The sequence below is a fragment of the Prinia subflava genome, chromosome 2 (assembly GCF_021018805.1).
Source record: "Prinia subflava isolate CZ2003 ecotype Zambia chromosome 2, Cam_Psub_1.2, whole genome shotgun sequence".
NCBI lineage: Eukaryota > Metazoa > Chordata > Aves > Passeriformes > Cisticolidae > Prinia > Prinia subflava.
The window spans coordinates 36,750,299-36,763,629 of NC_086248.1; the positions used below are offsets into that span (position 1 = coordinate 36,750,299).

At 42.8% G+C, this 13,331-nt stretch overlaps 1 protein-coding gene across 1 annotated transcript in view; it reads right to left on the bottom strand.

Moving 5' to 3' along the window:
• Positions 1 to 1,218: 1,218 nt before the first annotated feature.
• The window catches only part of BACH2 (BTB domain and CNC homolog 2), a 190,818-nt gene continuing 178,705 nt past the window's right edge, over positions 1,219 to 13,331 (bottom strand). Inside the window, exons 7-8 of the mRNA XM_063389647.1 lie at positions 7,477 to 7,683; positions 1,219 to 4,243 (exon numbers count right to left, since the gene is read on the bottom strand). Coding sequence (XP_063245717.1) covers positions 3,764 to 4,243; positions 7,477 to 7,683 — 687 coding nt within the window. The 3' untranslated portion in view covers positions 1,219 to 3,763. The remainder of the gene's footprint in view (positions 4,244 to 7,476; positions 7,684 to 13,331) is intronic.

A 13,331-nucleotide genomic window follows, 5' to 3' on the forward strand; every position in this document is an offset into this window, starting at 1 on the left:
GTCAGTGATATAAATACTGGGATCTCCTGATAACACAGTCAACATTTTTTGCTTTTGTTTTCTTGTTTTCTGTTTTGTTTTCACTCTTTTTTTTTTTTTATTTTTTCACTACCTCTTTGTTCCAGAATCAGCTTGCAATGAGCTTTAATTGTGTTCAAGGCACCCCCAGAGAACGCAGAGAAACAAACACATTATATAGTGTAGTATTCACCTGACAAAGCATAACAAGCTTAAATGAAATGAGGTTTCCTGGCAATACAAGTATAGCAATGGCAGAGGAAAAAGGAGGACTAGATACAGACTGGACAGAGCTCCAAGGACTCACATGCCCATGGGAGCAGAGCAGTGCTCATCGGGGAGATGGGGTTTCACCATGCCATTCCCAAGCAACGCCCAACAGGAGAGATGCTGCATGCATCCTCTTTGACAAATGCAAAGAGATGCTTAAGATCACAGTGACCACTGGCCAAACTCTTAGAATTCTGCAGTCAGATTTTTTTTTTCGCTCTTTCCAATGATATTTTGTGGTCGTTTGGTTTGACCTCGTGCGACATGAATGGTTGGGTATGTAAACTGATGTCCAGGTCTGAAACTAATTCTCCCTGTATCTCTCTTTAACATTAGCCCAGTAACTGCTTTGAAAGCCACATGGTTCAAAATAGCAAAAAAACCTCAAAACAAAATAGAAACAAAAAACAACCACCACCACCACCACCAAAAAAACCCCACTGAAAAACCATAATACATGTAAATATAGGAAGCAATGACACAAAATCAGCCACTTCTAATGGGAAAGAATGAAATCAAACATCCAGAAAAGCTTGCAGGGGAGGGAAAGAGAAAGACGAGAGAAAGGTTGAGGAAGAGACACTTATTTGAGCAGTGGTTTTAAATATCAGTTCCCAAGGTAGAGGAAATCAAGAGACCCAGCACCAGTATGAGGCCAGGTCAAACCTAAGAGCTGCAGCGCAATGGGTTGTGTGGGTGGGTTTTTTTAACCGTTGGAATGAGGTCAAGAGTACCAGTTGCACATGAGTTGTTAGTAGAGTAAATCTTCATGTCAGGAAGCAGAAGTTAAAACTTGGTTTTATACTCATAAAACATTCTATCTATTCATATATATAGGAGGTCACTTAAAAATAAAAAAGGCAACAGAAAAACATATTTAAAATACTGTGTCAGTTGACCCTTCCCTCCCACCCACCCCCAACCCCCCCAGTAGCTATGACTCTATAATGTGATTCACATTTAGTTTTAAATTCTAGCTTTCACCATGGTCTCATAGAAACAAAACTTCTCTGCGAAGCACAGAACTGCTTTGCAACGTCAACGAATTCAAAGGAAAATCAAATCCCACCTCCCCACCAAAGAGTTTCTCAGTGAAGTTACCTGCAAAGGATGGTTGGGAGGGGGTTCAGATATTTTTAGGTTAAGCTCTTTTAAAAAGAAAGGACAACTCCTCCCCCTTTTTCAACCGTGTGAACTAGGAGTTTATGGCATTTGTATATTTTTGAACATTTAAAGGTAAGGATTTTGTACAGTAATGATTAATACTTAAACATAAATATTCTCCTACATTATATACTAGTTTTTCTTTGTACATGCGGGGAAAAAAAGTATTTTCAACAAACATGGCACATGCTATATGCATTTCCTCCTCAGCAGCTTGGCTACAATTACAATAGTTTGCATGAGGAGGATAAAAGCAAGACTTTGTGGCGAGTGGGCGACAGTCCATGAGCACAGTCTGAAGATGGAAGAAAGTGGAGAGAGGGAGCTGATTCCTCCTCCAGGGTTCAAGATGCTGATCTACTTGAGTGCCTCAAAAAACCACCAGTGCACACCTCTAGTGTAAACGTTAGCACAGAAGACCACATTATCACTTAGTGCTTCTGAGAAGCTGCTTCCCCACACTTCTTTTTTTTTTTAACAGGTGTGAACAGCTGGTCATTTTTTTTTCAGTGAGAACAAACAATATCAGCCAATAAAGCACATGACAGTTGTCGTCGATAAAGCCACACAACCTGGCACACGTAGGGCAAAGAACCACAAAATAAAAACTCAGTACACTTAGAACAGTAATAATTATTAAAAAAACATTAGGAGGTTGTTCTTCTGTCTACACTGTACATACAGATGTTATGCTTGGAAAGCTGCTGTCTCGCACAGTCATAACATGAGTCAACATTAAGATACAAGTCCAATACAGTTACAACTAAGCCAATTCACTGAGTAGTCTCCTTTGAGACAGTGCTCTTTTAGCTGCAGTTTGTGCTGAGGGCAATGCTGCAGGATGAGAGGATCCTGGAACACAACAATTTGATGGGTAAGTGACCAAATCGGGTGTTGGCAAACGTATGTTTTGCTCTTAGAGGATACAGTGGTAGCTGGACTACCCTAAGGAAGCCAAAGTCAACAACTAGGGATGTGATCCTGCAACTCTGCCTACCTAGGCAGGGTCACTGACTTCACCAGACCCCCCCTCTGCAACTTGGGTCTGGTGGGGAGAACAGGTAACGTCTGAGGACAGCTGAGGTCAGGCTCTGGGGACTAGCCGGAGCAGCATTTGCTTCCATGAGTAAAGGATGCAGACCGGGGCTGGAGAAAAGACCCCCAAGTATATTGACATGATCTCTGTTTGCTTTACTTCGTGGAACATTTGATGAATTGATCCAGTTGTCAAATACACTTATCTCTAAAGAGTGAAATATACTTTCCCCTATAAGACTCCAAAAGCATCATTAACAGCACTTAAACTTGGTTTGTGAAACAGAAAGAAGTCTAAATATAAAAATAATTCAAGCAGATTCTCTTTACAAATTGTATAGTGAATTCAGTATTTGGCAAGACCGTTTTTACTACATAATGAGCTCCTGAGTGTTGTATATTAGATAAAAATTTTCTATTTCCTTTAAGCCATAAAGCAAAGAAAACCATATACTCAAGTTATTCTGAAGTCGTGACTTCATTTATGAAAAGAGGTTTGACCAGAAACTCAGTGCAAGTGGCAAAGTTGACCATTACTGTACAGTATCTGCAAGAAAATAAAATAACTCCACATTGCTCAAGTGGCACGAAATGGCTGTGCCAAAAAAATTGTCTATAATAAAATCTCAAATAAGTTTCCGACATTAAAGTTTTATAAATAAGTACAAATTGAATGCTATTGCTGAGCTGCGAACTGAGGAAAAATATTATCGTGTAACAAGTTACCAAACTAGTTCTAGCATCAAAGACAAAAAGGAATGTTGGAACTTGTTTGTACAATAGAAATGAAAGCTTCCAGTTTGTAGGATGAGAAAAATTGAGGCATGCAGGGACTCTTGCATATGGATATATATATTTTATATATATTATATATAATATGTACAGTTTAGCTATAAAACTTTGATGTGTAAAGAAGCTGTCTTCAATGAAAAATTGAACATTCAGAGGAAATTCCTGAGTTAGGGTTTTGTGACATGGGCCACTGAGAAAAAAGCTGCGGTTGGGTCCTCAGAGGTGTTATGTCCATCCCTGTTAAGATTGAAATTAACATACAAAAACAGACAGTGTTGCCACTGCTTCGTTCCCTGCCTGAGCAAGGGATAGCACCATTGTGAAGAGAACTCCTGCTTGTAGAGAGGAGGGAATACTTAAAAACAGTATTGCTGCTAAGACCACTGTAGTGTGCACCAAATACGTTCTTCTAGACAACAAATGAACACTGCCACTGGCTGACTGAAGAACACCTGACCAGGTGTAACGTTTAGGTTACGAGTCACTAGGTGTAATCTTTCCTAGGCTGTTCATCCGTTGTACATTTATCAGTCATTTCCTGACAGAAGTCTACCGTGACGGTTTGGCTGCTCTGCTCTGGTGGAAGCTCTCTCTCGGGGTAAGTACCTGCGTCGGCTCCATCCAATCCCGCGCCAGCCGAACAATTCTCCGAGATGTTGTTGGGCAGCCAGGGTGCTCCCAGCTGCACCGAGCCTTGCTCCGAGCAGCACTGCATGCTCTCCCCGACGCACTGGGAGGTCACCAGGCTCTGCTCCACACCAGCTGGGGCGGGGCTGATGGTGGTGACCGGCTGTAGATCCATGGGTCTGAGAACAGGGCAGTATCGGTGGAGAGCTTGGATCTGTTCCGGGCTCTGCATGTCTCTACACACTTCTTGGGAAAGGCATGAGAAGTTGTCTAACAATTCTCCCATGCTTGCTTTCAGCTGGTTCCTTTCTGAGAGCAATTTCTCTTTCTCACACACCTGAAAAAGAAAGCAAGCATCTTAGGCTGAGGAAGGGCCCTCCACTGCCTGCTCACTTAGGTGGGCACATTTGCAGCAGTACCCAAGAACACCAACATGTCACACCTGTTTTCATACGGCCAGCAGAAAAGTCACAAAGACATCAAGTATTTGACTACCACGGTCTGTGTGGACAGTAGTCTGGGAAACATCTGGAGAAAAACATTTGAACTGGAAGAGGATAGAATCCCAAGTTATTTCCACAGAACTGTTCCCTTTATAAAGTAAGGCTGCCTGACAGATGATACAAAAGAACTTTGAGCAAAACATTTTGAGGGAGAAGTGCCATTTCCCATCTAATCATCAAGCAAATGGGTTAATTCCTGAAGTGAGAATAAGCTGCTGATGTTTGGCTCACCCGTGAACTGTCAGGTTGGCTGCTTAGGCCGGGTGCACCCCCTGGAGCTCTGTTACCACCGAGAGAGGTGAGTTTATTCAGAAGAGAACTGTGTGTGCTCTGTGGCCTGCACCATGGCTTGTTTCCTTCTGTTCTGGTGCTTAATGGTTTGGGCTTGATCTAATACAGATATTTTTATGAACCCAGCCTAGGGTTTCACCTCTAGAAAACGTTGTTGACTCTGTGTAGACTGACTGGGATGGTCCTGCGGCTCCTTCTGTCTCAGGCAGGTGGGAATACAGCTCGAGAGAGTAGATGAGATTTTGTAGAGTACCAGAACTATTTCCAGAGCTGAGCTGGCCCCAAAAGCAGCGCAGCCACGTATCTCACCTAGTAACACTGCTAAACCCAAGATGTCTCAGCATCTGAGGTGTGAAAGCTCCACAACTCAGATAATCCAACTATAGGTGGTTGTTGACAGCTGATAGTACTGCCCTGGGTCCAGAGCCCACACTGGAAGCACACAGCTGTGTGAATGCGAAAGAGAGCAGTGCACATGAAAAGAACTAACTGTTAAAATATTGATAAATCTATCAAGAAAGCATAAAAAAAATAAAAAAATAAACAGATGCTCAAGTGCATCTTGAGATGATGAATTATGGAGGAGAATATGCTGCGAGTTTGCAGGGAAAAAAGGGAATGTGAGTGGGTAGATGAATGAGTGAGAGAAAGCAGGCAGAAAAAATTACCTATCAAACTCTGAGGATACAACCATTTCACTCACTGTCTGCTGTGAAACCATCTGTGTCAAGAAGATGGGTGACTTACAGTAAGTAACTACAGGAGGAAAAGGGGTCTTTCATAAAAAAGACCCAGATAAGTGAAAAACCCTTAAACCACAACACCATTACGTAATTCACGAGACTGGAAACTGCTGATCACATAGTGGACAGAAGATAACAAAGGAATTTCCAGTAGTCATGTGTTGTGTGCTTATTCTTTTCCCTGTCCCTGTCTTCCAGCTCAGAGGGCTGGGTATATGGAGAACAACCAGTCTTACTATTGAGTAAAATTGAGGCAAAGAAGGCATTAAGTACCTCGGTCTTTTCCTCCTTCTTTGTTGATATGTTTTCCCTGTATTCAATAAAGGATGGAGATTCTCCTTGGCCTTCCTTTTGTTGCTTGTCTGTTTATAAAGACATTTTTTATTGTCCTTTACAGCAGTAGGCCGATTAAGTTCTAGTTGGACTTTTGCCCTTCTAATTCTCTCCCTGCATAACTTCATAATGTCCTTGTAGTGCTCCTGAGTTGCTGCCCCTTCTTCCAAAGATAATAAACTCATTTTTTTCCTTGAGTTCCAGCCAAAACTCTCTCTGCTCAGCCAGGCTAGTATTCTTCAGTGTCTCATATTTTGGTACACGGGATCAGCCTGCTCCTGTGCCTGCAAGATTTTCTTCTTGAATAATGTCCAGCCTTCCTGGACTCTTTTGCCCCTCAGTACTGCTTCCTAAGGGATTTTCCCAATCAATCTCCTAAACAGGCCAAAGTCTGCATTCTGGAAGTCCAAGGTTGCAGTTCTGCTAACCCTCCTACTTAGTTCTCCAACACCAAAACCTCCATAATTTTGTGATCACTGTGCCCAAGAAGGCATCCAGCCATCACTTCACCCACCAGTCCTTCACCTGTTTACAAACAGGCCCAGTGGGGTGGCTTCCCTACTTGGCTCACTCACTGCATATTGCCACATATTCAAGTCCCCTTTGCCAAATAGAAACATCACCTTTTTTTTGGAGAAGAATCCTGCACCTCAAATGTTTTTTGATTCCTCAAATTGAGCAGGGATCAAGTCCACAAGGCCGCTCATATGCCTTTCATTCATTCCCCTGAGATGCATGTTTGTGCTGGGGAGAGGACTTAAATTTTTTATTTTGCCTATCTACAGTTTACTATATCAGACAATAACTGCAATGTCACAGGATTGCATGAAACCAATTAACTCAAACTAATTTTCAAGTGCAGGCTAGAGGTATAAGGCTGAATCACCCCCTGCTGCTAGTCCAGCCCTCAGAGTCCTGCTCCTGAGGCTCTGGAGAGCAAGAGACAGGAACTCCTCCCCATCACCAGCTCAGTGCAGAGGGACAGGCATGTGTAGCCAAGACAGGACCTGCTTCTTCTGACAACCTGATGATGATCCATTCACTCTTTCACTGTGCAGAACCTCTGACTCACTCTGTGCATTACACTCAGTGCAGGAAGCAGTTGCTCACTATTTTGTTTATCTTTGTTGTGTTGTTTGTTTTGCATCAGTGGAGCACTACTCTCAACAATGTTTTGATTTTTGTTTTTTTCCCCCCCAGGGCTTCAGCAGCACAGCATCTGAAGGCTTCACAAGCCTTGACAATTTAAGCCTCCCAACCAGCTTGTGAGGTCAGTGTCACCTCCGTGTTACAGACGGGAAGCAGACAGGCACAGGCAGCAAGTGAGTAACCCAAAGTCATGCGGCTTTCTGCCATTTGTGAGGTGATGGTAACTCAGCTTCTTCCAAGAGATCCCTGCCTCTTTCACACTGTGTTTCCCACAGCTTGAGCAGAGAACAAAGCAAAATGAAGCATGACAAACCCCACCTGAGGAGTCTGTACCACGAGTGAAAAAGAGGAGTTTTCTGAGCAGCCACTTGGCTGTGCTCCTGTCACCTCACTCCCTTACACTAAAATGTGGTGGCACTGTCCTCTGTGCATTCTGCTCATGAATGTTCAAACTGACTGAACCCACTGAAGTCTGGACTCCAGCTGCTGTTGGTGCCCTGCAGGCTACAGCGTGAGGCTGAGCTGGGCTGCAGCGAGGGCAGGGAACTCACCAACTTGCGGATTTCACATTCGAGGTTCTGAATGCAGTCCAGTTTCCTCTTGCGGCAGCGCTGAGCTGCAATCCGGTTCTTGCTGCGCCGGCGGACGTCGTGGATGAACTCGAGCTGCTCTGAGGTTAGCTTGTGCATCTTTATCATCATCTGGAAATCATTCCTTGGAAGATCTGTGATTTGATCAACAGGAAAAGGAAGTTTCACCTAAAACAAACAAACACAAGACAAGAGCAAAGAGTCATATTTTGCTTGTTCAATGCAAGCTGAACAACAGTGAGCGTAATGAAGATTATCTTTGCTGCCACCCCCTCAATAAACAACAAACCAAGTTTTACATCGAGCAAGTTCTTCCCTTGTGGCACGTTGTGGGGGTCCAGATGGTAAGGATAAGATGATAATCGTACTTAAATCAGCAACACATATGAATCCCAGATAAAAATTTCATCTTTCTACAAAGCCTTAGTAAGTTATCTCATCGCATTAAAAGAAGGTTCTGTCCACTAAGAGACACGGCCTTTTGGAAAGAGTGAAGTACATTGTTGCTGTTAAATCTGAACTAGTTTCAAGGAAGGGGCTATTACCACAGCAGGCAACACGTCTCTGCTTGGACTTCAAGACTGAAAGTTTGATTAAGTATGAGGTTAAAAATACAACCTGACACGTCAAGTGGATGAAAAACGCTGTATTGCAATTAGAAAAGGTCACCTAATCAGCATTTCAACTGAGCAGTACACTATGGAAGAAGAAAGGGTCAGAGGAGTGTGATGCAACATATCCTATCCTGCTAAAATATATAGATTTAAAAATAAACCTATATATATTGACACTCTACTATTCTTGCAGATTAAAGAGCACTGAAATTGTATTTTTTGAAAAGATCAGGGTCTGACCTCAAGAATCCTAGCAATTATGAATTAAAGCAGAGCAAAACACAAAGCTCACAGCAGTCTGAAGCAATGAACACACACTGTGTCAAAAGCTGGAGAATGGTGGATGTGCTCAAAGCCTTTTAGTTTTTTTGCCCAAAATCTATCAGCTTACTCAAATCAAAGTAAGCACCTCTCCTTAGAAAACTTGCTTCATTTAGAGCCTCGGACTGATAACTATCAAACACCTGATGTTTCTCAGCCAACTGTTCTATTTGGTGGTCAAATAAGAATCAGCTGACAAAGCTGAAGGAGATGCCGAGTTATTTATCGACCCCTTCTTTCTTTGAGTCATACCCACACTGCCCAAAAGATGGCACTAAATATTTATGTTTCTGTCCCCGTTTGGCACAATCGAACCTCTGGAACAAGGAGACTATTCTGCACACAGGCTATCAAAGAAGGTAAGTTACTCCAGCCAAACGAAAGACACGGGTTAAAAACATTTCTTTGATATTTAAAACATGTTTGTCTTCAAATGGTGCACTTAAAAATTATTCGGAAATGAGGAAAGCAACGACACGGATTATAATTTATCTTCTTCAGAGAGCTGAGTTGCTCAAGCAGAACAGTTTGCTGAGGACTGTGTTTGCACACCAACACAAAACAGTGGTATCAACAATCATGAACCCTCACCAGGCACCTGAACTTGCCAGTAACCAGCTCCTCATCTTGTCTTTGGGTGTTTTCATGTACCTTTCTAACATTGTTCTGTGCAAACACCTACCACATTCTGTCAGATGGCTTCATGCCCTGAATATTCATTCATGCCCCTCTGCCTCACGTGTCCAGGCACCGCTTCATAACACACTACTTGACAAGTCAATTTAAAGCAGCAAGGAGTGCCAAACACTGCCCAAACCCTCCCAAATTCTTGCTTGTACACACAAAGGCTGGCCTTAGGCACAGTGATGTGAACGACCTTGTTTACAGACTGCCAGTTAATGGCATGAAACTTGTTTGATTTCCCTTCTCGAGCCTTTGAATGGTTAACATAAACTCAGTGTCACCTGCTTTTCTCTCAAGCTTCAGGCAAGGTCTGAAAATGAAAACAGCCAGTGCTTTTCTCTGAAAGACACCACAGTTTCACTGCAAAACCAGCCCTTTCATGATCACAGTTTTTCCTTATTTTCTTACAACCAAAACCGGAAAGCAATATTAACTTTATTTCTGCCTACCTCTCCTTTCAAAACATATTTACTTGCAAGGAGGAAATGGGCTTGCAGCTGGAATGGGAATGAAAAGAGAAGCAATTTAAATATGTCAGGTAGAAGCTGGGAAGGGAAATGGGAAAATAAATAAAAACAGATTAATTAAAAAAAAAAGAGATTGAAAATAAAACCACCTACACAGCGGACCAGAGACTGCTATCAGTAATCCCAGCATAATCCCACTTCTGTCACAGGCAGCACTGCACAGGATTAAAAATGTGAAAGGGAAAGTGGAAGTGAGTCAGACTCATTTCCTCCACCATTCACAGCATTTTTATTGCCTGTCTCCCTCTTCGAAATCAGCTGTCAACTGAAAAAAAAAATACCAACCCACTGAGCTTTTGGCACGGACACAGTGAATAACTGCACTGGGGTGTTGCTGCAGTGAGAGGCTAAAGTGTTTTACATCTGCACAGGGCAAGACTCTCAGCTGCTATTTATCATAACAGAGTGGTGAGTCATTTTGCTAGAGCCTGCAACTGTGCAGTGGGTGGGATTCATCTGACTCACCCAGAGCTGCCTGAAATGATGGGTTGGGACTACCTAATGTCCTGGTCCCTTCAGACAGCAATGCTGCACGGCTTCTCCCTCCTTCTGGCTGCAAAAGGAATGGCCTCAAGACTCTGAAGAAATTCTGCATTTTACAGTATCTATGGGAGGCAAAAGAAACTTTACCTGAGGTGTCTGAGAAAGACAGTCAATCTTTTCTAAGATATGAAAGAAAACCCCAACAAGTATGCTTTCTTGTAACGTTTTCTTTTTGATTACTATATTTTTTTTTGGTTCAAACTATTTCAAATTAAAAATGTAAGTGGGATCCCTGCTCCTTCCAGGAGTTACTCCAGCCATAGTTAACCTCACAGAGCTCCAAAATCTTCCCTTATTAGCACAATTACGCTTTCCCTGCATTTTTATACCGGCAGCAAGGTGGAAAGCTTGCTTTCCACCACACAACAAATAAACTGGGACCTTCTACCACCACTGCAGCTCTGGCTGAAGACAGCCAACCCACCCTGGGGAGAAAGGAAACCTGGTTAGGATTTTGCGGTGTTGCCCACCCCTCCCCACTTATTAGCATTCAGATGCCTGTGTAAATGTCAATGCTTCGAGAGGCTAAGTCAGAGCAGTGATGTAGACAGACAGGGACAGCAACAGACTCAGCACATGCAAGGCCCAGATATAACCAATTAATTCCTTCAAGCTTCACTAGTTAGTGCCAGCTTGGATCATATGCCAGTTACTGCTGTTTGGCTCATCTGTTGTATTAGTTACTGCTGCTGCTCTCTCCACCCCACCTCTTTGTTATCTGGAATAAAGGAAAGGACCAAGGACCTGTATTCACTCAGATTAAATGTCAACTCTTGGGAATCTCTTTATCGTATAGGTAACCTTAGCTATTTCATTCTCTTTTTATATCTTAAGACATCATCTCATCCTTGCCAAGTGCTAGTAAAGGCAATGAACTTCCCAAGTCTCACTTTAACATCACGGTAACTAAAAGGACAAATACACCATCTGTAAGAAGAAGCAACCATTACGTAGTGAGCATGGGAAGGTGGAACTCATCGTACCAGTTGGTTAGTTGCTCCAGAGCTGTAAGAAAAAAAACCTGCTGCCTTAGTGCCCTCAAATCCTGAAAGCCTCTGACACTTGAACTTGGTGACTCCTTGGAAAGCTCTCAGGACCCACCCAAGCAATCCAGCACCAGGACTCAAACATATTAATGTCTTTTTTTAAATGCAGAAATGGGTACTTGGCTTCACACAAAAGAACCCAAGACATCACTGTTGTGTTTCCAAGTATCTCCCTTAGCATAAAAGCCTGTCTTCCACAAACACTCAGGAAGAAATTCATTCCAGGACAGGCACTGAGGTATGTCCACCTGTGTTACTGGCTCAATCGTCTACAGGGTATTTCAGGCACCACTAGGCACCTAGTCTACAGGTGTAGATTCCTGTCCTGATTTCACCTGGACAGAGGCTGTCTAAAAGGTAACAGGCCATACTTTGTGTAAGGGATAGACAGGATGCATTTTCTCATCCTGCAGTCTACTGGCACAGGTAAAGCCTTCAAAACACCTCCTTTTTCCAGGTGTCAACTACATCAAGACAGCAGAGGACAGCAAAGGGGAACGATGAGCCCAGGCAATGAAGATCTACCATGGTGTCAACAAACCAGGGTCTAAGTTGTCCCACTTCAGATCAGCAGGTTCCACTGCAGACAGTGTTTCATCTGACACAAGACAACTGATGGCCCTGTAGTGGCATGGGGTCAACTCCAGCCTCACCTTGTGAGGGCCATGAGAGGTATTTGCGTTGGCAAACGCTGCCTTACAGGGCACTGCTGTGGACCTAGTGGAGGCAGTCTGGGTAACCTTCTGATTAGCCCCCTGCCTCACAGAAGTGGGGGATCAGGCTAATCCCACGGCTGAGTGCTTTAACTCCGCAATCAGGAGATGTGGATGGGGTTCTCATCCTTTAGCCCATGACTTGGACTTGTATTCAGACCACACACTGCTGGTGCTTAGAATGCTTCCCATTCACTGCCTGCAGTGTCCCCAGCTTCCAGCCCTTCAAAGGGCACAGCAGTATGATACTCCTGTTTAATAGGCTTCTCTGAGACCAGGGACAGCACAGAAACACAGACAGAAGTAAAGGTGCCCTTAAGAATGGAAGATCAGACAGTGAAATGAGAGGGGATAAAGTACAGTATTTCTCTGAAAGAGTTGCTTTTGCAGCTCAAGAACTGGAGTACTTCAAGAGCTCATGCAAGGTCTTCAGATCAGGGTATAGAAGAATTGATTGTCGTGCTCCACAAAATAATACAGTGTTTAAAAGGACCCTCCTGAAATTTCAAACTCTCAGTGTTGTTTGTAATCTAGCAATTCTTTGCTACCACTATGGAGACCATTCCTACTGAAGAGAGGAAAGAAAACAAAACTGCCATGAAATTTATCTTACAAGACCGATGTTTGACAAGACACCATTTAAACAGACATTGAGAAGCAATTCCTAGTGCTCTGCTGCTGCCATCAGGAGAACACTTACCAGAAAACAATCTGGACACTTGTATTTTTTCTCATTTTCAAATTTGCAAACCTAGTAAAATCAGGAAAGCTGGGCTGATGGATCATCAGATTCTGGGGAGGTATCACATACCACAGCAAGTTAAAACCTTCTCATGTATTTTTCTTGGTTGCCCTTCTTTCCACGTAACATTCTTCACTGAATAGGAATATTAAGCAGTGAAGCAGTCTCAGATTAGGTAACTCAGCATAGTTACAGTAGATTTTTGGCTGAGCTACTTTGGTTTACTCCTTTTTTCTGGGGCTCTGACTTGCAGTACTTTGCTAGGCACCAGCAGATGATCACAGAAAGGGTGGCTGCCTGTCACTTAACATGCAGGTGTTTCAACTCTTGCTGAAAGTTATTTACCTACAATATCCCCAAAGGTCTAACTGCATTAGCTTTCCCTTAACAAAAATTTCCTTTGAAAAGTGAGTTACTAACCTAGGCGGGAAATTCTTTTGAAATACAGATGAAAAGACATTGAATGCAATTCTCTAGATAGTAATAGTTCTTGGAAAGCTCCACCTCTTACCTCCTCTTACCCTTGTTTATTTTTTTCCTCAGAAAACTCACTTACCAAATTAGACTGAGCTGAGATTTCTTTTTAACTGGTTTAGTAGTACAATATTTTTTACAAATTTTCTATC